General features: G+C 38.8%; 1 protein-coding gene across 1 annotated transcript in view; it reads left to right on the top strand.

Moving 5' to 3' along the window:
- Positions 1–27,147, top strand: part of RIMS1 (regulating synaptic membrane exocytosis 1) — a 349,852-nt gene that overhangs the window by 185,455 nt on the left and 137,250 nt on the right. The window contains exons 6-9 of the mRNA XM_086625267.1: positions 15,478–15,545; positions 16,224–16,334; positions 19,633–19,732; positions 23,198–23,321. Of these exons, the coding sequence (XP_086481393.1) occupies positions 15,478–15,545; positions 16,224–16,334; positions 19,633–19,732; positions 23,198–23,321 (403 nt within the window). The remainder of the gene's footprint in view (positions 1–15,477; positions 15,546–16,223; positions 16,335–19,632; positions 19,733–23,197; positions 23,322–27,147) is intronic.

The following is a 27,147-nucleotide window of genomic DNA, read 5'->3' as shown; positions in this document are numbered from 1 at the left end:
AATGTGTTCCTGAAAAGTAATAATAATATTACAGTTGCATTATGATCATTTTGCATTTTGGAGATGTCCTAGATAAAGAATTTAGAAATTCTTCAGGAAACAAAGAATCATTCCTGTGTATTATTTCTCTTTGGCAGAGGATAATTGATGTGTCCTCGATCCCCTGAATAGTGCAATTGTTAGTAGCTTTAACAAGTTAAGGATGGAATATGATTCTGTTACTTTTATATTTGCGTATTATTTGGGGGAAAAAAATCATCAAATCCATCTACATAGAACGAGAATGTGTTTGTTTAGCATAATATACAGTTACAGTTATAATAATAATAATATATGGATTATAATTAATGTACAGTTGTAGTTATTTTGTATGTTATCTCTGCATCGTCATACTGATGCATTGCACTTTCTGAATCGGAGAAGGACATCAACCCTCTCCTTAGATGAGGGGGAGATCTGTATTTGGAATGATGTCCTCAGCTAGATCACTGGAGGATCATAGGGAAAAGTCAGAGGAAGGATTGATGATTGCAAGTTCCTTGATGATTATGCAGTCTGTTGAGAATAACAAAGATCTTTAAAATCTTATAACACTGTAAAAGTTGGTTTTGAACAGTAGTTTTTTCACTAGAAGAATTAATCCTAAATATTGTATGATAGATTAAGTCATGAAAGAGGTTTTATCCTCTCAAATGCTACAGCTGTGATAGTTAACATATACTTAGAAATCTATGTGTGAAATTCATTTCTTTTAGCAGTATTTAGAGGAGAATAAGACTATACTGAGGGAAGAATCTGGAGAGATGCGTTTGAGCAGCAATGGGATTGAGCAGTAATCAAAACAGAGGTGAGACTGAAAAAAAAAACTGAAAAGCAGCAATATCAGGAAAACAAGATGCTGCAAAGGTTGAGAAGAGACAATGGTCAGCCTTAGCTCTGCATGGAGAAAACCTTTGGTTAAGATCAAAGCCTTGCACTCTTTTTCACACTTAATAAGTTGTTTATAGCTACATAAAGGAGGTAAACCCCTGTTTCTTCTTTGGGGTGCCCACTGTGGTAGATAGCCGTAAACTGCCTTCCAGAGACTTCTTGCAAATCTTGGCATAACTAGATGAAGAAGGTGAAATAAGGTTGGGATTGAGAAGTGCAGAGCTGTGACCCTCTGCGGTGCAGAGATTCAAGGCTGTGCTGTGGGCAGCAGCAGCATGTCTCCAGCCTTTGGAATAGCATGGAATTGGGATGACTAAAATCACACTAGCCCCCCAGTCCCCAGTCCAGTTTTGGTCTCTCTTGAGAGCATTTGACTTTTTTGTGGAATAGACTGTAGAGCTATAAAGAAGTATTAAACCAGACCATCTATATCTCTCTGGCCATTACATTTAACTCATCTCTCACCCATAACTACACTTCATTTCAGCTAAATATTCCATTCTGCAAATTTAACTGTGTGCTGCAAGGAGAGAGGCTGAGAGACTGAGGTGTCATCAAGGTCACTGTCATGTCAGGCTGTTGGTTGGATGCAAAAGTGCCCAGAAGACAAACCATGATGCAGAGTAAAGCAAAACCAAAAAACAACAACAAAACCCTAAGTTCTCCACCAGTTTGACCTTTGGAGGTGTCTGGTATTTGGTGGCAAGTAGTAGGCAAGGCACCTGAGCCTGGCCTCTGGCCAACCCTGCTGACTTCTCAAGTGCAAGTCTAATGGTTTCCAGAGAGCAGCCAGGCTCGTATGCTAGCCTCTCCTTGTACCACTGTGGTAGAGTATATCATCTTCTGCATAGCTAGTCCTTATCTAGTTGACTTCCTTTCTCTATTTCTACACTTGTTTATCCTGGTCTGAGTGTGGAGCCATTTCCTTGTGTCCTCTGAACTGAATCCTCTTTTTTTCCAGTTCATTTTTCCAGTTTGTCAGGATAGCTTTGAAGTCCGGTCCTGGTCTCCTGTAACTAACCATTCCTTTCTCCTTGGGGTCAAGTCACCTACAACTCTAATATGTTTCTGGTTTATGAACTAGAATAGTAATGTCAGTGTTGACTATTACTGTATTCTAGACAAACATGACAGATCCTGCTTCATGAATACTTGGGGGTTTTTGTTACCAATTTTAGCTGTTTAGAATATACTTTTCTAAATAGCTTTTCACTTTATGCTAGTTTTATTTAGACACTTTTTCTGGTGTGACTCTGACATGGCATGTTCAAAACAGAACTGCTCAGCTGAAGATAATTGACATCTGCTGTTTGTTACCTATCTTACTGCAGTGGTAGGAAATGAAATTGGGTTAATTTATTATTGACACTTTGATTATTTCTTTTTTAGGTCTCTTCTCTTCTTGCTATCTTGAAGGTGATTTGTTTCAGCATTTTTTCAGGAGTTGATACTAAGCTGACTGGTCTATAATTTCTAGCCCCTCTTTCCCTTCCCTCTCCTTTAAAAATATGTGCTGTGTTTGCCCTGTCCCAGTTTTGTGGAACTTCATCACTAGTCCACTAATTCTCAAGGCATGATTCTTCCTGGCAATGAGGTAGCTTCGGACAGGTCTCTAAGTACTCCAGGATGAAGTGAATTAACCTAGTGTACAGTATATCACGACAGTCTGATCTCTTCCTGCTTTGGCATAACATCTAATTTTAAGCTACAGATATTGTTAGCTTGTTGCAGTGAGTTTTACTTGAGTTTATTTTTAGGAGAACTTATTCTTTAAAAAGAAAAACTTAAATGCCTTCATATCATTTGCAGATAGAGCCAATACTAGCAGGCTCTTTCCACAGTATTCTAAAATGGTAAGTACTTGGTACTAGGTACTAAGCAATAGGGACTAAATATTTGCAGAATGATTTCAATTGGTTTTGCATACTTTGCTCTTTGCATTAAATTTTGTGTGTTTCTAATTTTGTCTTGTATGCTTCCTGGTACTCTGTAACTCTAAGTTACTCACTCATCGGTAACTTTCCGTTGATTGTTCACCTTCTGCTAGAAGATGAAACATTTATGACCTAAATGGTCAGTCTTTGCATTTCTCCTTCCTCTGTATTGGGCTGGTTATGCTTCTGATGTTGGTATTAGTTCTTCAAATGTTTCTGTGATTGCTGGACTCCTTTTGCTGTCATGGCTGCTTCCGTATTTCGTCTAAGGTTGGGATGTTTTATTTTGTTTTGTTATGTTTCGTGGTTGGGTATTTTTTTCGTTTTATTTTTGGGGTTTTTCTTTTTTTTTTTTGTATAAAGGTTTTGGGGTTTTGTTCTGCTCAGCTTCCTTCCCTTTTTAAAGATCACAAAGTTTATTACTTTCACATTCTTAACTATTTCCTCTCTACTGGTGTGAAGCGAAGCTCCAAAAGTCCCTTGCTGATTTCTTTCCTAGTGTCACTGGTCTCTCATTGTGCTCTCCAAAGATTCTTCCTGCAGTACCTCCCTCTGAACAGGAGAAACAAAAGCCTTTAAAACCTCTCATTATCTTCAAATGCAGCATAATGGAGGATTCTGATGAACGCTTACAAAAAAACCACACAACCCTCACCAGGCTCATCTTCCTAATTTGGTGCTCTGGACTAGGTCCCCATTGTGGTACTGCTGAAATGCTTTTCTCTTTAATAACAATCGAGAGTTTAATCTGCTGTATTTCCTTCTACAGTCCTGAAGCTCAGGACAACAAAGAGCTTTTTTTTTTCCTCCTCAGACTGTCATTTTCATTGTAATATTTGAGATTAATTATCTCCCCCAGTTTTCAGGAAAATTAAATAATAACTTTGATTATGAAATATAATTTTCCTGTTGTTTCTCAAGTTACTTGTGCAGTTCTGCATGATTAACTGTGTGTGTGTGTGTGTGTGTTGGACAAACAATGGAAAGGCTCAGTGTTTTTCTCCCTTCCCATTCCTGTGGTCCTGTGGATAACAAGAAACCTTGCTCCAAGTTAGAATCATAGAATCATAGAATGGTTTGATTTGGAAGGGATCTTAAAGACAATCTAGTTCCAACTCCTCTGCCATGGGCATGGGCATCTTCCATGACATCAGGTTGCTCAAAGCCTCATCCAACCTGGCCTTGAACACCTCCAAGGATGGGGCATCCACAACTTCTCTGGGCAACCTGTTCCAGTGCCTCACCACCCTCACAGTGAAAAATTTCTTCCTTCTATCTAATCTAAATCTGCTCTCTTTCAGTTTAAATCCATTGCCCCTTGTCCTATCACTACATGCCCTTGTAAAAAGTCCCTCTCCAGCTTTCCTGTAGGCCCCCTTTAAGTACTGGAAAGCTGCTATAAGATCACCCCCGGAGCCTTCTCTTCTCCAGGCTGAACAGCCCCAACTCTCTCAGCTTATCTTCATAGGAGAGGTGCTTCAGCCTCCGATCATCTTTGTGGCCTTCCTCTGGACTCGCTCCAGTAGTTCCATGTCCTTCTTATGTTGAGGACTCCAGAGCTGAACACAGTATTCTAGGTGGGGTCTCACGAGAGCTGAGTAGAGGGGCAGAATCACCTCCCTCGACCTGCTGGCCACGCTTCTTTGGATGCAGCCCAGGATACGGTTGGCTTTCTGGGCTGCCAGCACACATTGCCAGCTCATGTTGAGCTTCTCATCCACCAGCACTCCCACGTCCTTTTCCTCAGGGCTGCTTTCAATCCATTCTCTGCCCAGCCTGTGCTTGTGCTTGGGATTGCCCTGACCTATGTGCAGGACCTTGCATTTGGCCTTGTTGAACTTCATGAGGTTCTCACAGGCCCACCTCTCCAGCCTGTCAAGGTCCCTCTGGATGGCATCCCTTCCCTCCAGTGTGTCCACAACACCACACAGCTTGATGTCATGTGCAAACTTGCTGAGGGTGCACTCGATCCCACTGTCCATGTCACCGACAAAGATGTTAAACAACACTGGCCCCAGTACTCACCCCTGAGGAACACCACTCGTCACTGGTGTCCACTTGGACATTGAGCCATTGACTGCAACTCTTTGAGTGCAACTGTCCAGCCAATTCCTTATCCACCGAGTGGTCCACCTGTCAAATCCATGTCTCTTCAATTTAGAGACAATGACGTTTTGTGGGACAGTATTAAATGCTTTGCATAAATCCAGGTAGACGATGTCAGTTGCTCTTCCCTTATCCACTAATGCTGTAACCTCATCATAAAAGGCCATCACACTTGTCAGGCAGGATTTGCCCTTAGTGAAGCCATGTTGGCCGTCACCAATCACTTCCTTATTTTCCATATGCCTTATTATAGTTTCCAGGAGGATCTGCTCCATGATCTTGCTGGCCATAGAGGTGAGACTGACTGGCCTGTAGTTCCCTGGGTCTTCTTTTTTCCCCTTTTTAAAGATGAGGGCTATATTTCCCCTTTTCCAGTCAGTGGGAACTTCACCAGACTGCCATGACTTCTGAAATATGGTGGATAGCGGCTTAGCAACTTCATCTGCCAGTTCCCCCAGGACCCGCGGATGCACCTCATCAGGTCCCATGGACTTGTCCACCTTCAGGTTTTTTAGATGGTCTCAAACGTGATCTTCTCCTACAGTGGATGGTTCTTCATTCTCCCACTTCCTGCCTTTCCTTCTGAGACTTGGGCAGTGCAAGTGGAGCTCTTGCCAGTGAAAACTGAGGCAAAGAAGTCATTACCTCAGCCTTCTCCATATTCCAGTTCTCCCGTTTCCTTCTGCAGAGGGCCCACATTTTCCCTAGTCCTCCTTTTGTCACTGATGTACTTATAAAAGCTTTTCTTGTTACCCTTGATGTCCCTGACCAGATTTAATTCTATCAGGGCTTTAGCTTTCCTAACCTGGTCCCTGGCTGCTTGGACAATCTCCATGTATTTTTCCCAGGCCATTTATCCTTGCTTCCACCATCTGTAGGCTTCCTTTTTGAGTTTCAGTTTGGCCAGGAGCTCCCTGTTCATCCATGCAGGCCGCCTGGTGTTTCTGCCTGACTTCCTCTTTGTTGGAATGTATCACTCTTGAGTTTGGAAGAAAGTGATCCTTGAATATTGACCAGCTTTCTTGGGCCCCTCCTCCCTCCAGGGCCTTATCCCATGATACTCTACCAAGCAGATCCCTGGAGAGGCCAAAGTCTGCTCTCCTCAAGTCAAGAGTAGTGAGCTTGCTGTGTGCCCTCCTTGCTGCCCTAAGGATCTTGAACGGCACCATTTTGTGGTCACTACAGCCAAGGCTGCCCTTGAACTTCTCATTCCCCAACAGCCCCTCCTTTTTGGTGAGAACGAGGTCCAGCATAGCACCTCTCCTCCTTGGTTCCTGTATCACTTGGAGAAGAAAGTTATCATCAATGCATTCCAGAAACCCTCTGGATTGCTTATACCCTGCAGTGTTGTCCCTCCAACAGATATTGGGGTCGTTGAAGTCCCCCAGGGCTCGTGGACTTGAGGCTGCTCCTATCTGTCTATAGAGGGCCTCATCTGCTTGGTCTTCCTGGTCGGGTGGTCTGTAGCAGACCCCCATTGCAATGTCACCTACCCCTGCCCTCCCTTTAATTGTGACCCATAAGCTCTCCATCAGCTCCTCATCCATCCCCATGTGGAGCTCTATGCACTCCAGCTGGTCATTGACATAGAGGGCTACATCTCCTCCTCATCTCCCCTGTCCTTCCTAAAGACCCTATATCCTTCCATTCCAACCCACCACATCTCCATGATGCCAATAACATCATAGCTCTGCAGGCATGCACACATCTCTGACGTCTCTTGTTTATTCCCCATGCTATGGGTATTTGCATAGAGGCATTTAAGTTGAGCCCCTGATGAAGCTGACTTACTGGCTGGAGTGTCTGGAATTCCTTTCTGCGGCTCTTCAGGTGCTCTCAGCTTGTCTTGGGCAAGCCTGATATCCCCCCCCCCCCCACCTTCAAATCTAGTTTAAAGCCCTGTCAATGAGCCCCAGTAGCTCATGAGCAAAGACCCTCTTCCCCCTCTGAGAAAGGTGAATCCCATCTGGCACCAGCAAGCCTGGTGCTGTGTGGGCTTTCCTCCAGTTACTGTTGTTTCTATCAGCGTGTTCATAAACACTGTAATACCTTCTATATCTGAGCAGAAATGGTTTTCTTGTTTCCCACCATAGGAGAAAAATGTATGTTCAAATAAGCCTCTTTGGGCATAGCTTGTTTTGGTCACCTTGTTTGCAGCAGGTTCTGCCAGGGCACTGATACCTCGCTGAGGCATCGTATCCATGGGACTTCTAGGGCATAGGCTGCCTATGAAAAAAATGTAAGGCTGTGAAACAATTTTTTTCTGTTATGCTTATCCTAATTAAAATTCGTATCTACTGGCAGTATAGGAACACCTTGGGATTTGAGGAGAATTTTTTTTTCAACTTTGATTTTGTAGTGTAATTTGTTCATAAATCAGTCTTTAATAAATATTAAGATTAGAAATATTGAGCTGAATCTTTTTTAAAATTGTCAGGGAAAAAATCCAAAAGAGACCAAAATGAAAATATTACTTCTTTTGCAGTTAACACCCACTCAATTGGTTTTAAATGTCCACAGTGAAAAAAAAAAAAAACACCAAACACAGAACAGTTGAAAGCTATTTTTGTATGTGGACTTTTTAAAATTCCTTCTCCCACCTCTCCGTAAAAGGCAATCAAACCAAACCAAACCAAAAAAAAAAAAAAAAGCTCACAGGAAAGAAAAATTGTGTTAGGCTGGAAAACAGCATGGCATACTTGAAGTGGTGAGAATTCCTTCAGAACAGCAGAAAAGTGAAGAGCTGTTCAGGCTTTAAGTTACAGGATAACTTCGTGTCCATGTCTCCAAAATCATGAGCCCATGTGATGGTTTGAGATACATTTGCAAATTTCATCATATGCTGAAGAAAAGTATTATCAAGAGATCATGCCAAAGCTAAAATAGTGTTGAATATACAAAACAGGAATTGAAATAAAACTGTTGAAACCAGTTAGCGTCAATAATGAATTGGAATTCAATAACAATAGCAAATTTATTCAAAGAAGCTCTAAATTTCAAAAGGAGATCTTCATCCATCAATCTACAGAATTAGCTTTCACTCGAGAGTAATCAAAGTCAGCAAAATTGACACTAGGTTTGTTTGTCTGATGATTTGAAATTCTTGGTAGTGCTAACCAATTTTTCAAGTATCCTCAGGAAAATATTTTCAAGACAGCTTTTAAAGAAACTTTTCAAATTAATGGCAGTTCATGCATCTTGCTTTATTTCTCTAGGTCTAAGGTCTTTAGCACTCAGAACGCTTTCTGAAGACCTTACTGAACATGCTTCTGTGGGCCGTCCCTTTGTGAATCATATGTATTCTCGGACTCACATGCTTACAATGAGACTTGCACATCCTCAGAATAACATTTTAGACAGTCTCTGAGATAAAAATAAGCATCCAGCTGGAAAGGGTTGATGAACCGTTTAACACTCTCAGTGTTTGAGTGACAGAACTAAATAATGTTGACTCGGGGAGTCTCATGAGCAGACTCTCTAGAGATTCAGGAGACTTAGAACGGCTTCCTTGTTATGTTCCTTGTGTCCATATCAAAAGTTTTAGAAACATCCATAAATACTCGGTTTGTTACATAACTGGGTAGCCTTCAAGCTTTAATTGGTAAGATTAACGATTCTGTGATTAGTAATCTTTGCTTTCAGTAATTTATAAAGCCTTCTAACAACACTGAGATAATTCAGGTAGGAAGTCCACCTTGTGAAGGACACAAATGGGCCCTGTTGGTTTTGTGTTGGAAGGTCTTTTGCAATCATGTTTTTTTGAGAAACCCTCTAGAGCCAAAGTGCAATACACTCTTATAAGAGAGTATATGTCTAAAATATACTCCTAATTAAAAAAAAAATCACAATCCATAAAATAAAATAAAAAATTCTGAACAAGACTTTAAAAAAATAAAAAATATCTGAACAAGAAACTCGTGTTATGTTTTAAACAGCCCACGGAAATTCAATGTGCACTCAGAGAAAAAGAATATCTTGAAAGAATTTTTAGTAATCAACCACTGACAAATCATTCCTTTGCAAAATCAAAAATAATTGTGAATTTGCAAACTCTTGTAAAGAAACAACTTTGCAATAGTAGCTAAGAGAGAAGTCAAATGGATTTTCCTTTTCACTAGATTTAGTTTAAAATTAGTGTCCTTAACAATCAAAATAGTATTTCATGAGTTCACTACTTCCTTGCCTAATTATTTCTGGATTTCTTGTTTGCAAGTATCAATTAGCATTGCAACCTGTGCTATGCTCACCATGTAACCACCACTTTAAAAAAAAATTTTTAAACCAAGGGATTTGTTTCAAAATAAAATGCCAAAGTGTTCATTTTGTGTGAGAAAGAGTATGGAATGTCCTTATCTTCTAAACACAAAAGTAAGAAATAAGCATTTATTTTCAGTGTGTGCTGGGTAAGCCCAGGTTGTCAGTTATCTGGATCTGAAAGTCTAGGGCTTGGTAAAGCTCTGTAGACCCTTTTTCAATGATTTTCTGTTACAGATATAAAAAAGCAATTTTCTATCTCATCATTACGTTAAAATGCCTAAATAAATATTTAATTGAGGGAATGATCTGAGAGACTGGCTTTAGATTTGGGAGCTATAGGGGTCACAGGCATGTATGCCGGGTCTGTACCTCAAATGTAAGTGTTTTATTTATATATATATATATATATATATATATGGATTTAAACTGAATAAACTGAAAGAGGGCAGATTTAGGTTAGATATAAGAAAGAAATTCTTTACATTGAGGGTGGTGAGGTACTGGAACAGGTTGCCCAGAAAAGTTGTGGATGCCCCATCCCTGGCAGTGTTCAAGGCCAGGTTGGATGAGGCTTTGGGCAACCTGGTGTAGTGGAGGATTTCCCTGCCCATGGCAGGGGGGTTGGAACTTGATGATCTTTGAGGTCCCTTCCAACCCAAACCATTCTATGATTCTATGATATGTGTGTGTGTGTATATATATATATATATATAAAAATTGTCGCTTGTATGGAGTACTAGTCTTGATTTGAATTTTGGAGTCTTACAGTATGTTAGCATTCAGTGCTTAGGACATGTGCCAGCAAGGAACTCAAATCCAATGCAATTATATATTTTCTGTACAAAATAAAAGCTAAACTTCACAGTCATGTGGTGCATTCCTCCCACATACCGCGTGAGCCAGTCTGTCCTTGCACTGCATAAATGGTAAAACACAGACCTCGTTCTGCAAGGGTTTAAGTTCCTAACTGTAGGCATCTGAAGTGGATTGATTTGGCAGGAAGGTTATAATGAGCATTTTTGAGAAGCTTTCTGTATAAATAGGCAATAAGTGGCTTTTGAATTCTCTGCTTGCCACTTTAGATGTGATTTAAACATATGTTGTTCAGACACTGAATTATTTTTCTGACGTGATAGAATGATGAGCATCTTTTTTTTTTCCCCCTTGAGTATAGAAGTACTTTCTTGTTTAACAATATGCCTGTCACATCTGTAACTGCAGCCAGATATTTTTGATGACAATAACAGTGTGCTGAAGACATTCACTAACAGCGTGCAGAGTGGACTTCTAACTCATGAAAACTCAGGCTATGAAGGATGAAGGCAATCAAGTTGATACGTGGAGTTTCTTTACATTTTTTGTAACTTCCTGGAGGTTACTATGTGGCTTCTATTGATTTTTACTTTGGGAAACAATTGATCATTTCCATGAGATAACTGATCCAGTTCCCTGGGAACTGTGGAAGGCGTAACAGAGGATGTTCTAAGTCTTCGATAAGCTTTATTGTCTATTTAATGCAGCCTATATTTGACCATAAAAGTTAACAAATATAAATACATAAATGCCTGTTGTATGCGTTAATTAGTGAGACCTAGTCTGACTATATAGAAAGCCAGTTTGCACCTTAATTTTAGATGCAGCCTCTGAAAATAATTGTCTAAGTTTCCTAGTTACGTGATAGGACTGCTTTATTAATTAGCAGCTACATGTTTGGCTCAATTAAGTGCCTGACATGGGCTGACTGACTCTTATCTGACTGTGGTGCTGCTTGTCTTAAGTAGCTGCTGCAAATCTAGTGCGTCTGGATGTGAGCACAACGCCAGCAGCATGTTCTTCGCTGAATATCGGTAGTTTCCGAACACAGTCTGGATGGATCGGGGGAAACATCTCAGCGTATTTTATCTGCAGTATTCGAGACTCTTTGGAAATCACGACTGGTTCTACAAGATAATAGACTTTCTCATATTTTGTGCTTGTTTTGTTCTGCAAGAGAGACAAGGCTGTCGTTTCCAGCACTTCTCAGCGTTGCAGGATTTCACTTGAAATTGCGGTACCCCAGCATTAGCTTTTGGTACGGGTAGTGCTGCTGAAGATGAAGTATTTTAGACAAAATGTTTTTTTGATGGCGTGAATTTTGTTTTCCCTTTACTTTGAAGGCATGCGTGTTGCAGATATAAAAACAACGGCAGTTCGTTAGAGTTTTACTACTCATCTTGAAATTTGATCAAAGACTGCAAAAGACTTCTCGCAGAGAAAAACTCAACACATTTGTGTCTTGTAAAGTAGATTTATGATTATATCCATCCGTGTCTATGAGTAAAGTAATCGAACAGCAGCACGTTAGTAGGAAAAATATCTAATTGCTGGCAAGATACAGCTTTTGAATTATTCCCTCTGGAAAGAGATTTTATAAATATATACTTGTTTCGCACCATTTGGCTTAAATATATAATGCATTATAAGCAAATGCATTGTTAATAATATGCTTTAAGTTGAAATACGTTTTTTATGTTTTAGAAATGTATCAGTAATGTACAAAAATAATGGTACAGTATATGTATATTTTCATAGAGGCTTATTATTTTTAAGTTTTCCATGTTTTTAAGTTTAAAGCATTATTTAAAAAGTTGTTGAAAGCAGTTTAAGCCTGTAAATTAATTATTTACTTCTTAGAAAAGTTATTTCTTCCTCTCCATAATGCCTTAAGTTTGTTTTATTTTACCAGTTATTTTTAGTGACTTTTACCAGTGGAGAAGCTACTCTATGCATAGGTTTTTTTCTTTCGAGTTTTGGTGGGGTTTTTTTAGAAAATCTGAAATCCTGAAACTATACTCTTAGACTGTAAGTTTTTTCATGTTATTTACCTATTCCTGGATCTCTGTAATACTAGTTCAGTGAAATTATTATTTTGTAATTAAACAAATAGTCAGTTCTATGGTATGACAGTACAAGAATGGCGTAAGTAGGTATTAAGTAAAGAAGCAGCACTGATGTAGGATGATCAAGGAGAAATTATTTTTAAAAGACCTGTAACAGAGTACTTAACTGCAGATATGAAGATCCTTGTGTCAGTGTTGCTGGCATAAAATATTTTTTGAGCTCATTTGGGGATTTTGTTCCTTTATGTTTTAATTTGTATGTTCTATTCTGTGTTTGTGAATGTAGATTAACTGACACTTTCCTTTGTAAAGCCCTTTTTACAGTTGTAGATTCAACCAAAAGTTTGCATGCTAGTGGTTTATTTCATACCGAATTTTAGTCAAAAATTTTGATTTGGAAATTACCTTTATGCATTCCTGGTGTATCATCTATGCTCCAGCTCAGTACAGCCGTGTTTGCAGTGCAGTGCCTGCTCTCAGCTTCTGAGAGAAGAGGGCAAAAGGATCATGGCCATGGCTGGCTGCAGTGGATGGAGCTGGTGGCTTGGAATTTATCAAAGTGCAGAACAGAAAGGAGGGGTGAAAGGGACAGAAAGCTAAAGCTTTATGTGTGGGGAGGAGGGGGTTGCAAGGATGTAACTTATTAGTGAGGGTTGTGAGGGAAAAGAAGAATTGAACAGAAGCAGAAGGAGACAGAAGACAGATGATGGCAACAAAATGGACAGGGAAGAAAGGCAGCAAAGGGTAGGTAGTTGGCGAGGAGGGAAGATTAGCAGGTGCGAGCCAAGGCAGAAGACATGTGAGAGAATCTTGCTACAGCAGGAACTTGATGGGGAAGGATGCTAAATGCATGAATCAGGTGGTCACAAGTATGCAATAACTTGGAGGAAGAGCAGCAAGGAAACAAGAGCAGAAATATCTTTGAGTGCTTGGACTCACACCTCTGCGTGCTGGAGCTGACATTTATTCCTGCCTGAATGTTTCTCTATTGCTGAGCAAATAGTTGTGAAAGATGGAGGCAAAGTGTGTTGTCTTTCACCTGTGGCAGGCCAGCTCACACAGGACATGTTTGCTTCATGGTGTTACTGTTGAGTCCATGACTGAAGACTGGAGAGCTCCGTGCCACAGGTCCCAGCTTACTACCAGCACTTGGGATGACAGTCTTGTTTGTGAATTTGTTGTTCTTACTGCAATTTTGAAGCCTATAAATGTGCAAGGAATGATGCTAAAAATAAAACTGAAAGATCTTTAATGTGAAGTTAAGCTCTCCAAAACTGCAGAACTGCAGTAGCTAATGCAACCACAAACAGCCCTGTGTGGTTATGCATATGATAACAATCCGTTTAAAAATAGGCTTGTGCGTATGATGGTGTAGATGGTAAGCTATTAAACATTTTGCGGATTATAAAGAGTGATATAACTTGTATTTCATAATCAGCATCTAAATATTTATAGAAAAAGAGTCAAGAGCAATAAACTCTTCAAGTAAACATAGAATTTTTTTCTTGCTGGAAGCGTGCTTCATTTAGGCTTCTACTGGATGCCTGTCTGCTAGTAAGAATAGTCACCTAAAAGTAGTATTTGAGATACGTGTTTTCTAAAATAACATAGTGAGGATGTACTGCCTGAAGTGTACATAATAAATACAGTACGTTTTCTGAAGACACAGAGCATATCAAGAGTGCAGAGGGTATTTCCAATAAGTGTTTATCTTTAATGATAAAGTAAGTTTTTTACCCAGTGGCTTTATAATGATCAGTAAAGAGTTTGTAGGAATGTTGTTAGGAAAGCATGTGAAGAGTTGTTCCATAACAAAAACTAACTCTGGGACATAATAATTTAAAGACTTGAAAAAAAAATCACTTGCAAATTCAAAAAGCAGTATTATTAAACTGTTCTACTAACATACTTCAAATGAGCAAGGTTCTCTGCCCAAGTGAGGATGAAAAATGCCTGGAATACAGGTATGGATATAAACCTCAGTGAGAGGTGACTGTATTTCCTTCAGGGTCTAAACTAACCTCTGAAGTGATAGTTCAGGTTTTAGTTTAGTGAGTTTTGTTTGTTTGCGTGTTTAAAGACATTTTAAGCTAAATGGCAGAATCATCTACTTTTTCTCAGATAAAATTCAAAAATCCCTCTGGGTGATTTCAGATCAAGCTTTTATATACTACTGTTATTGCCAGAGAACATTTAGAAAGAGTTGTTCTCATTTCTGACACTATTGCATTTCTGTTAATATACTATGGCAATGGCCAAAAGGATGAAATAACACCAAGGTTCAGAGCTCACAGGTATATTCTGTTTAAAACTAGCACAGAAATACTTCAGACTCGTTCCTGCTGTATCAGTCTCATATTTTTCCTTCTGTTGGAGATATTCTAGCCTGCATCATTCTCCTATGTGCTTCCCAATATCACCTGCACCCTTTCTCTTTGCAAAGAAAATTGTGCTCTGAATAGCACTGCCTGATATTCTTCCTCTTGCAATTCCTGCCTCATCCTTTTCCTTCTCGGAGCGCACAGTTACGTCGGTCCTCTGTCACAGACAACTGCCAGTGAAGTCACTAGCTTTTTGCCACCAACAACCTTCTACAACTGTAATATATGAAGTCAAACTGTGATTTCCTTAGCTTTCCATGAATTGATATATACTCTGTGGTGTTACACTCTGCTGCCTTTTCTCCCAGACCCTACCCACGGTTCCCCTTCTTGGCCCGATGGGCTCATGGCTTCCAAATTGCTGGAATTCATGGGTTTATTCTTGATGTACATAGTATATAAGCTTGTCCCAAGCAAAATGAAAGTTTGCAACCTCGTATCTGCTGGTGGCACTGTTTGCTCTATTTGTGTGACTGTTTTGCCTGGTGCTCTATTCCCCTTTACCAGCTCCTGTGCCTCTGTCTGTGCAGGTATCGATCAACTACTTGGCAGATTCTTGAGTGTGGTTGACTGTTCTATCCTTAACTGTAGCTAAGTGCCTGTTTTGTGGAATATTCTCTCTCGTGTCATCATTAGCTGTAGTCCTGTGTATTTGTGATGGAGATGGAGGGAGGAGGAAGGCTGTGAAAGCAATGCTTTGGGTTCCATTCTTGGAAGGTGACTGAGCAAAGTAAAAAACCAGCCGGCGTGCACAACTGATTCATGAAAAAACAGAGGTCCAAACAATTGCCTTATTATGTGTTTTTGTTTGTATATTATTGGGCTACATTGTTTTCAAATGCATATAAGTTTATTTGAATCATAATAACAGGTTTTGTATTTGCTTCAGCAAACTATTGCATATTAAAATTCATGCACGCAGAAGTAATCATTCATACATCTTCCTCTGTTTGAGAGATTACACATTTCTTTCTATTCATATTCTTCCAGGTGACTTGGATTATTACTGGCTGGATCCTGCCACGTGGCACAGCAGGGAGACATCCCCTATTAGTTCGGTAAGAAATAGGGAAAAAGAAGTTGATAAGTATGAATTAAAATGTTTGCTGATTATTTCAGTTCAGCATAGAAATTTTGTTGTAAAAAATTATTCTATACAAATCATATGAAAATTTGGTTTAGTGGATCATGGAAATCAAAATCAGAAAGAAATTTTCTTCACAATGTATACTGGTAAAATTTCCTGAATTTTAACTTAAATTTAATTCTTTTATGGACGTGGTACTAGATTTCACTACACACCACAAAAGCAGCTGTGAGTGTGATTCTGCTCTGGGAGAGATTAGTGACTTTTTCTGTTGACTTAGAGTGGGAAAAGATCATTTGTATTTTTATTGTATAGTGAACCCAAATGGTAGAGCTGTATAACATGTACAATATTCTAAAGAACTGAATTTATGAACGCACTTTTCTGGGTCTTGGAATTTAAATGTTTAATTTTATTACCTAAAGTATGTTTTAATGAGATTTTTTTTACAGTGGGCATAAGTATTTAATGAAGCCAGAGTCCAACAGATACAGTAATGGAATGCTTAGGTGGAATATGTAACACATCTGAAGAGTGTTTGCATCTACTGTGTCATAATGATCCAGAAATTTTATTGGTTTATAAATGTGCATCTAAATACAGGAAGATGGTTGCACTTCTTTAATTCCGCTGCTTGTTTTTTTAACAGCATCCAGTAACGTGGCAGCCTTCTAAAGAGGGAGATCGCTTAATTGGGCGTGTTATTCTTAACAAGAGAACAACCATGCCAAAAGAATCAGGTGCATTACTTGGGCTAAAAGTAAGTATTACGTGATTTATGTGGTAAACGAAAGAAACTTCCACTGAACTTAGACCTAGAGGTCTAACACATGAAATCAGAGGACGCGCCAATTGTATGCTCATTTGACAAAAATATATTCCTCATTTTTAGTAAGTTTTGGAAGTTATACAGATAAATTATCCTTCTATGCAGTCTTCCACTCATCCATGGCAAAGGAGCTGAATCGTTTTGATTAAAAAGTGTGTGTTTATTCAGCTTCCAGTCTGCAGGATACTTACGGCACATTGCAGCGCGCTAATGGAGTCCTGCCTTTTCTAGCTTTACTGTTTGCATTTCAGTCAAGTCAGTCATCTCATAATCCACATATATAAATGTCATCGGGATGCAAATGTTTACCAGGATGGTGTTTAAAATCCACACAGTCATTCGGAAACAGAAATTTTATAGAATGAAACAAAATATTTACATGCAAATTTGCAAAAATCTTTTAAAGCATAGCAGAGATTATATTAAATGTAATTCCAGTTAATCTGGTGCCCCAAAATTAAGACATTTGCAATACTGTCCAGTTGATTTAAATCCCTGAATTAGTCATTTGTAGCAGACTTTTATGTTTGTGTCTCTAAATTGCTGGAACACTTAAAAGAGAGAGAGTGCTATTTCTAAAGCTGGTGGGGAGTACGGTGTCACAATTCAAGATTTTCTCCTTCCATGTTGTCGTGGTTTTTTGACTGAGGGTCGAGACAAGAACTGAAAGGGAGCACCCACCAACCATGGTCCTGGGCAAAACATGTCTCAGGCTTTCTTCATAAAACAAAACAATTTATTAACAGTTACGTAACAGGAGACATAAGGAAACGAAACCGGTTACTTGAGAGGAGAAAAGAGAAAACAAGGCCAGATCTTAAAACAACACCTCCCCACCCCATTTCCTTTCGTTCCTGGCTCAACCTCCCCCCCGGCGGCGCAGAGGGACAGGGAATGGAGAGTGCAGGTCAGTTCATCCATGTTGTTCACTGCCGCTCCTTTCTTAAAGGAGGAGGAGTCTTTACACCATTTTTCCCTTGCTTCGGTAGATCCCCTACTCATGAAGAAAAAAGTCCCCAAACTTTTCCAATGTGAGTCCTGCCCGCAGGATTGCAATCCTTCCCCATGGATCGCACCAGTTCGGGCTTTACCAGTCTCGGCCTCTTAGGGAGCTGCTGCCACTCGCGTCGGCGTGGGTCGTCCCACGGACTCCAGATGCCTCCACGACCTCATCGTGCATTCCATGCCCCATTCTTAACAGTACCTTGTCGTGCATCCCCTGCTCCACGACCTCTCCTGGGCTCAGGCATCTCTTCCCCGACGTGGGTTTCTCCACGGGCCACGAGTGGGTCTCTGCTCTGCCGAGTACACCCTGGCTGCAGGGGGGCCGCCTGCCATCTTCACACCGATTTGCAAGGGAAAACCTCAGCTCCAGCGCACCTCCTCCTGCTCCATCTTGACTGACCTGGTCGTTGTGGTTGTTTTCTCTTAGATCTTAATCCTCTCTGGGGGAGCTCGGCCCGGCGGGCACCCCGGGAGCGAGGTGCTTCCCGAGCCCCCCATGCAGCTCCCCCGGCGCCATCTTGAGCACATGGCGCTGGCCCGGGCCCGGACAGCCACCCGGCCGGGAGCCGGGAGCGAGGGCAGCGCCCTCCTGCTCTCTCCTTGTTCCTGAGCAAAAGACAGACCTTTCCCGCCCCTTTGTCCCAACTTAAATAGGGCAATTCGCAGAGGCGCCAATTTGGCTCAACCTCTCCCGGGGTGGGGATGGGACTCAGATCTGGTGACACAGGGAGCAAATCCCGCCCCCCGCCACCAGAACCCCCCCCCACATCAAACTATCACACGTGTATTTTTAACTATATGGAGCTCCAAAGATGACTGAGAGAATTTAATTTGAGTGTCTTCTTCTCCCCACTGAGAACAACAGAAACAATGCAAAATGTGAAACATTCCCGTTCACTTAGGACTGAGTCTACTTCCAAGGGCACTGACACTGAACCACTCCTTACCTATAGTTGTCTGACAGTTCAGTCTCCTGCATGTGACAGAGATGTGGGTTGTCAGTTCTGCTTGTCATGGTGGGAATTAGATCGGGAAACAACCTTGTGAACTTGGTAATGGCATGTCCTGGGTAAGAGCCATTTATCCGCCTTGAAGTGAGATAGTGTGGTGTGGGAATACAGAAAATGAGAACAGTTTCACTTTGCTAAATGTCTACCAGTCTGTAGCATAAGGCTAATTTTTGCTGGCAACAAGCACTTTTTTTTTAATATGTGAGAAAAAAGGTTGATCCTAGTAGGAAATGTAGGTTGGAGAGCTTCTCTTCGATTTTTCAAGTTTCGTCTTTGTATGATATGAACTAAGGCCCCCACTGATAAATTTAACACATTATCTTGTGACAACTTTATTGGCCGGCAGGCCAATAAAGGATCTTCTTGGATATATAGCTATATTAAAGCTTCTACTAGTTATTGTGACTGTAACATGGAGAAATAATACCTAATGAACCAGCACTGTTTCGTTTTATTATAAAACTCCTCACACAATGTTCCTGATAAAAAAATCTGACTGGAGAGAGTAAGATAGAGAATCATAGCAAGTCAGAAAGACTACATTTTCTTGTTTTATATTTTATTAAAAATCTAATTTCTTGAGGGAACTTTTTTCTTCTGATTTTTCTGGTTTCTGTATCATGCAGTTGTCTTAAAAAATAGCTTTCCCCAGTTCTGTTTAACAAAAGCCAGAAGTTGCTGTTTTGTCCTGTCATGTGCTTGGATCAGAGGGCCTGGGTTTTGGCAGTAGCAATGTTCTTGTGAACTGTTTGCCCGTGGTTCATAGTAATGTATTTGCCAAGTTTTTAATCATTATACCAATTACATTTTAAGATTTTCGTGTGTTTGATGTGCACTTGCAATTTAAACTTAAGAACATGACAGCAACTATTTGCAAAAAGTATATTTTCCTGAATATTTATTAAGAAACATTCTTTCTGCAACAAATTTAGATACTTAGCGAACTGCGTAAGATTGGTTAGTCAAACACACTGAAAAGATTATCAATTTTATTCATTCTATGTCAGCTTTACTTCTTTTCAAGTAGATCTGGCCTTTTTGTTTCTTTAACTTTGCCTTTAAGCCTCTGTAAAGCCGGAATTGACAATAGATTTGCTTATGCATGTTTTAAGTTTAATTTCAAAAATAATGTGAAAACTGTTCTGTCTGTATATTTATGCTTGATATTATGTCTGATTTGTGGCTTGGAAACTCATAAATTTATGATTAACCAGGTGGTTGGTGGAAAAATGACGGAATTAGGACGACTCGGTGCCTTCATTACCAAAGTGAAGAAAGGTAGCTTGGCTGATGTGGTGGGGCATCTCAGAGCAGGTAAATCAATTAGTTGCATACAAAACATATTGTCTTTTAATTACAGCTTTTTGTAATGCAGCTGTTAATTTATGTTAACATTGGTCATGTGATATGCTAATATTTTTTAAAATACAAGACAATACTGTAAAGTTATTATAGAATAGCACAGTTGCCTACATTTCTAATTTATTATTAACTCCAATTGTTTGGCTGTATGAGCAAAATATAAGACACTCCTGATCAGTGCTGGTGTCATAACTGAGTGTCACTGGTAAATTTTTGCTTGCTAGCTCAGGAGCTGCTTATTACACTCTGTAGAAGCAATACAAACATTTTTAAATACTGTTTCATTGTGGCAAACAAAACTTGCTACAGTTCCTTTACTCGGACTGCGGTGTCACCTGAAGGATGATGCACTGTGTACGCAATGGAATTTATTAATGCTTCTTTCGATGATGTGAACTGTTACAAATAAAAGCGGAAAAGAACCCAAGAAAATGATCTTAAAATATTTCATTTATATAAGATGTATATACTGCACTTACAAATAAGTGCCCGTGCTGTTGGCACTTTTTAAAGCTTCTAAATGAAGCGAGAATGGCTCTAAGCAACTGCTTTCCAAGTGTTGTCTTATCAAACCAAAGTCTATGCAATGCCTTCTTAGGAATCCAGAAGCTCCAATGACAACCTGTATGAATTCAGGATATTGGCATGAAGCAAATCGAAATAAAGAAGTAGAAAAGATGATGACTCTTTAAAAATATCCTACTTTGTTTTGGCTTTTTTTTTCTTAACAAGGCAATTTACATGGGATTAATTACACCAATTATTATAGTTGTTAATACATTTTAACTGCAGATTATAATTACAGAAAATAAGTTTCTCTCCACTAATTCTAAACTATTTGGGCTGAAATATTACATTTCTAATGTCTGGTCCAGATTGTTTTTTAAGTCAAAGCTAGTTTTAATTTCTAAAAATGTTTTTAGAGCCAAAATAATTTCACAGAAAACATCCATTGTTTTGTGCATGTTTTCAATGTATGAAAGTCTATTGACTCTATTATATTGGACTAAAACACAAGAAAAGGCATGGATGAGTCCTTGCTGTTAGGAAAACAGGCTTTTTCATCTTTATGAAAAACCTCCTGAAATTTGGCTAGTTGATAAATATTTGAGTAATTGTACAAACCTCGTAAATTTTAACAAAAGCAAATATGAAGACTTGCATCATGAACAGACTAAGCCAGTGCAACAGTGAGCACTAGGAGCCAGTCAGCTAGAGAGCAACTTGGCAGAAAAGTGTCTGGACGTGCTGGAGGACAGTAAGTTGAACATAGAATCATAGAATCATAGAATGGTTAGGGTTGGAAGGGACCTCAAAGATCATCTAGTTCCAACCCCCCTGCCATGGGCAGGGAAACCCTCCACTACACCAGGTTGCCCAAAGCCTCATCCAACCTGGCCTTGAACACCTCCTGGGATGAGGCATCTACAAATTCTCTGGGCAACCTGTTCCAGTGTCTCACCACCCTCAGAGTGAAAAATTTCTTCCTTCTATCTAATCTAAATCTAACCTCTTTCAGTTTAAATCCATTGCCCCTTGTCATATCACTACACATCCTTGTAAAAAGCCCCTCTCCAGCTTTCTTGTAGGCCCCCTTTAAGTACTGGAAGGCTGCTATAAGATCATGCCGGAGCCTTCTCTTCTCCAGGGTGAACAGCCCCAATTCTCTCAGCTTATCTTCATAGCAGGGGTGCTTCAGCCTCGGATCATCTTTGTGGCCCTCCTCTGGACTCACTCCAACAGCTCCATGTCCTTCTTGTGTTGGGGACTCCAGAGCTGAACACAGTATTCCAGGTGGGGTCTCATGAGAGCAGAGTAGAGGGGCAGAATCACCTCCCTCGACTTGCTGGCCACACTTCTTTTGATACAGCCCAGGATACGGTTGGCTTTCTGGGCTGCCAGCGCACATTGCCGGCTCATGTTGAGCTTCTCATCCACCAGCACTCCCAAGTCCTTTTCCTCAGGGCTGCTCTCGGTCCCTTCTCCGCCCAGCCTGTGCTTGTGCTTGGGATTGCCCCGACCCATGTGCAGGACTTTGTACTTGGCCTTTTTGAACTTCATGAGTCAGCAAACGCCCTTACAGCGAACACCAATCCGAATTATTGTTTAAGAAATCAATATTACAAAAATCAGCAATTTGCATCATAAGTCTGAAAACTTTCTATCTTTGCTGAACATGCATCAGTAAGTGGGGGTAGAATGCAAGATACGTTAATATTCCTTTCTAGAGCCATCTTAGATATCCAGGGATATGTGCCTCACCAGCAGAAGTGGCTCCATAAGGGTGCAGGTGTCCTATAGGTTCTGCCAGCCATCTTTGTGTGAATATCTTGATTATCCTAAACGTCTACAGTGTAAGGTGTCTAACAGCTCCTTGACAGACTGATTTGCAACTCTGGGCTACTACAGTGGGTCTTAAGACCAGGAAGTTCATCTCACCTGAATTTGTAGCAGTGTATCACAGGATCATGGAATGGTGGGGGTGGGTAGGGACCTCTCGAGATCTCTAGTCCAACACAACTGCTTAAGCAGGGTCAGCTAGAGCAGGTTGCACAGGACTGTGTCCTGTTGGCTTTTGCCTATGCCCAAGTTTTGAATATCTGGATGATCTTTTCCTGCTTCCATGCCTGTCACTGAGAGCAGAAATTAGAATGTAAGCCTTATAGGCAGCATCTCAGATGACAGAGACAATGTAAAAGGGCTTGCCTGGTCAAAAAGATCAAGAACGGGACAAGCTGAGCAATTTAATTGCATATACTGATCTTTCTTTAGAAACTGTACTTCAAGATTTTCAGCTTTTTATAATAAAGCCAAAATACAATATAATATATATAACTATTTAGATTCCAGAAATAGCAAGCTGAAAAAAGGAAGTTGTGTAAAAAGTTCACATCATGTTTTCCATTCTGTCCTCCCTAACATCCTCAGGAGATAGCGACTCACTCCTTGCTTTTAGTTTTGGTTTGTTTGACACAGACAGTGAAGACTGTCATATTTGTAAAAAAATTGAAATACACACTATATAAATTGTAATAAAATGTCATGATTTTTAAAGTTTTAACAGTAGGTATTTATATTTTTAATTTTTGAAGGTTAACTTGTTTTCAAAGCTTATTACTACTAGTTAATACAGGATCTTTTAAAAAGACTCTTAATTTCATAGCACAATAACAGGTCCTGTATTATTTTGGAAATGCTAAGCATGTATGCACAAGTGGTTTCCTGTTTTGTGTGTTCAAATTGTAGCTGTGTTCTGAGAAAGGAGCCTTTATAGTGTCTCAAAAACCTTTTTTGGATTTCAGCACAGCTTTTTAATTGATTTTGGGCAATGTTACTTGGTTATATAGATTTCATAAATGTTTTGCACTTCTTTGTAAAAGAATATGAAAATGAGATAAACTTCTCTTTAAATTCAAGGGGATGAAGTTCTAGAATGGAATGGTAAACCCTTGCCTGGAGCTACAAATGAAGAAGTTTACAACATTATTTTAGAATCAAAATCAGAACCTCAAGTTGAAATTATTGTTTCAAGGCCTATTGGGTAAGGCTAAAGACTTGCTTCTTAAGCACAGTTATTACTTCTACTAATAGGACTTTTAAAGGAACTATTTGTGAGTTCATTTTTTTTAATCTTTTAATAATGGAACATGATTCACTTTCTATTATCGACATTCTGTATATTTCATTTTCTTCACTGCCATGGATCTTTGCAGTGATATATATAAGTATAAATGTTGTTTTCTGTACGGTCAAAGTACTAACAAGGCTTTTGCCAAGTGGCAAAGGAAAATTGGTGGATCAAGTGGACCTGTGCATGAGAACAATCTGTTTTTTCAGGCTTCTAGCTTCACTGAATCAAAATAACTTATATGAGTATTCATGAATAGAAGGAAGCATCAGCAAACATTGAGCACTGCAGGATTTTAATAAGTCAATGCTAGGAGGATTTTAAACAGGCTTTCTTTAAAGAGCTAAAAAAAGGAAAACCACAACTCTTAATTCAAAACACTCTATTTAGCCTTAAACAATATTGTCATCAAATTAAAAATGTGGAAACAAAAAGTTTCATCAAAAATTAGCATTAACGTGTTGTATTTATAATCTTAATTTTTATTTATTATAAATCCAGGTTTGGGGGTTTGTGATAACAATTTTTAAATTCTTGATTTCCCAAATAAGCCTTAGAAAGATCATAAAGTCTGTTTGAATTGATAAGATCAGTAGGATTGGCCCTGCACTTGTCACAATTATTTTAGTGATGTTTGTTTAGTTCCTTTCAGAAATATGACTCTATTGAGACTTTTTTGAGCTGTCTTACAGGATTGAAAAGGAATCACATACTGTAAATTCACATTTATATTGTGAAACCGAGTCACATGATTAACAATAAAAAGTGACTCTTGGCTAGTTTAAAAAAATAAAAAAAGGATTAAATCTTTCTGCAGTTTATCACCTTCCCAAATTTCATCTGCACTCACTATTAAGTCTCTAAATACCACTATCCTGTAGGTAGATGATAAACTGTTTCCTCTATATGAATGCATGATTATTTCATTTTGAGTTTGCAAGTTTTCATACTAATTATAATTTTTATCTGTCTTATATATGATAAGTTTTCATTTTTAGAAACAAAAACCACAATTAATTTTCTTTCTCATTAAAACATTCTTCTTTTGCATTTATTTCATGTCATTTTTTAATTTTGTCCATACTGTGTAAGTGTAGTTATATTTTGCAAATGAGTTGTGCCTTTTTAATGGCAACCGCTATTAAAAGTACTTAAAATTAACATTCATTGCTAATTCCAGTTATGAGTTTGACTTTCTAATGGAAAATGAAAACTCGATGCAGTAATAGTGGTTGTTGAAGGCTAAAATTACCATCCAGATGGAGACTGTGGGGGAGTGGAAACCTTATTTTACATTCTTTACTTGGATAAATTAGGAAACATTCCTGACTGAAAATTGAAACTGCAGTCCTACGTCTTTGTAACTAAAAAAAAAAATACCATAAGGAGATTTTTGGAAGTCTAGTTTTTATGTTTAAATCAGCAGAAAAGAAATACGTTGGTACTGGACCTGACTTGAACTCCATGTCTCAATTGAGTAAAACCTGAAAACTGATTTGAAAACCGATGTAAAAGGAAAGTGCTACATCAGTATATTAAATAATGAGCTTTAGATATATTTATTGCTATCAGTATATTTGCAAATGTTATTTATCCTTAAATTTTTAAGATAACGTCATTATTAAACCTATCCAATTATTTTGGTTTATGAATTTGATAAATCTAATAGCTACAAAAAAGGAATTACAAGATGACCACATTCCAGTGGCATATTCTTGAAGAAAAATCGAGAGAAAATACCAGATCTGTTGAACTGAGGCATAAAACGTGAATTGCATTCAAAATCAAAGAATGTTTCTGAATCTGAGGAGTGACTTTTACTAAAAAAGTGCACCTAGAAATAGTACCAATAAAATTTAAAGTTTTGGTTTGGATATCAGACATGGATTTCCAGACATAGGCAAAAACAGAGCACATCAGGTTGTGCTTTTATTTTGAGATAAATGGAGTCTTGGCATCGAGGTTTTTGCTTACTATAACACTATTCTTACAGAGTTCAATCTTGATTTTTTTTTGTGTGGGTGTGTGTTTAAGTGTTGTTTGTAGGCTTTTTTTTTGAGAAAAGCAAATAAATATCCTAAAGTTACTAGAGCGTATAACTTTGAAATTTAAAGATATTTCCTTTTTCCAGCAGTAATGAGTCAAAATCCTATTGGTTTGTATCAGATTGGGATTTACCTGTCTGTCATCTTGAAAGAACAAAATATATCAGACATTATACAACGAAGGAAATCCTTATACTAGTTAACAAGAAAAAACATATTGCACAGGATTATTTTTTTTTTAATAATTATCATCTATATAAATTGTGTTACATAATGGGAAGTTGTTTGCTTACATTAACAGATTACTTTTTTTACCCCCTGGCTTCTCCTTGTCTTGTTACTGAAATTATGTGATTGTTTCAAATTCATGACAGGGAATTTTATTTAATCCAACAAATAGAGTATATCAAAGTTTTATGTCTGCTTTAGGTGCTGAATCAGTAACATTGAAGCTGCTTGATACAGTATTAAGTGGTGATCCATTACACTTAAAATTCCTGTGATGAAATAGGTTCCCGAAAGACCTGAAAAATTGTATTTTGTCTGCATAATTTAAGTGTTTTCATCTCTCAGTATTAATAATGCAAATTGTGTACCAGCACTTTTAATGGTCTCAATTTAAAAAGTCCTAGCATATTAGGTCTAAAAAGCCCAAATATGACACAGTTTGGCTTAAGTGAATAATGGGAGGACTGTAAGCCTACAAATTAGGCTGTCCGCAAATTAGAGTGCCGGTTACAAAACTGATGTCTAAACAATTTGCTCAGTCTTGTAAATACGGATTTCTATGTCTATCAGCAAATGTAATTTAGAGTAATGGATAATTATAGGATGTTCATTAAAGAAAAATGTGAAACGTAACACTATTAGCAAATGAAGGCATAACAACAATAATCAGTATAACCCCAATAGTACTGTGAAAACTCCATAGAAACTAATTGATGCTGATGCTAATGATTGCAACACAAGGTAGGTAAGAAATCTATAAAAAGTAGAATTAATGGGTTGACTATATAAATATGAGGGGAATTGTTACCTATGAATATGCATACAACGTGAGAGATCGTTAATGTAGGACAGCATAGAAAATCTTCTGGCAGTAGTATGCTTTTTGGAGAAGAAAACTGACATGGTAACTAACTCACCATCTCTTGTGTGGTCGGGTGAGCTCTATGGGATAGCTCAGGTAAAACAAATGTTTTTTCATTTATCTCTATTTTCTTTGTCAGATGCTAGCTATCTTTGCTTGGATTTCCACAGATAATATTACTAAAATTGTGGTTCCTCTAGTGTGATTCAGCTCCTTTGTGCAGGGACTTCTACTGTGCTCTAGGTCCTCGCAAGGATGTTGAACCTCCATCATAAACCAGGCAGTACTGAATTCCAGTAGGTCACTCGAGTAATGTAATTAGTGCAAACTGCAGATTGATCTGCAGGTTGTGATGGGAAGGAAAGGTTTTGGAAATAGGAGGATGAGCATCAGGGACAGGTGCCTAGAAATTCTGAAGACTCTGTAGGGTGTAGAGGATGATGCTTCTGTCCACAGAGCAACCTAAAAAAGTGTGGGTCACGACCATGTTTGAGTTTGTTTTGTCTTCAGTGATCAAGCTGTTGACTATAGCCCTCAGAGAAATTATAACTTTTCCTGTGTTTTACAAAATAGTGATCCTCACAAACCATGTATCTGATGGAGT

Source organism: Tauraco erythrolophus, chromosome 2 (genome assembly GCF_009769465.1).
Source record: "Tauraco erythrolophus isolate bTauEry1 chromosome 2, bTauEry1.pri, whole genome shotgun sequence".
NCBI classification, from domain to species: Eukaryota; Metazoa; Chordata; class Aves; order Musophagiformes; family Musophagidae; genus Tauraco; species Tauraco erythrolophus.
Note: the sequence above shows the minus strand (reverse complement) of the source record. Positions and strands in the feature narration are given on the sequence as shown.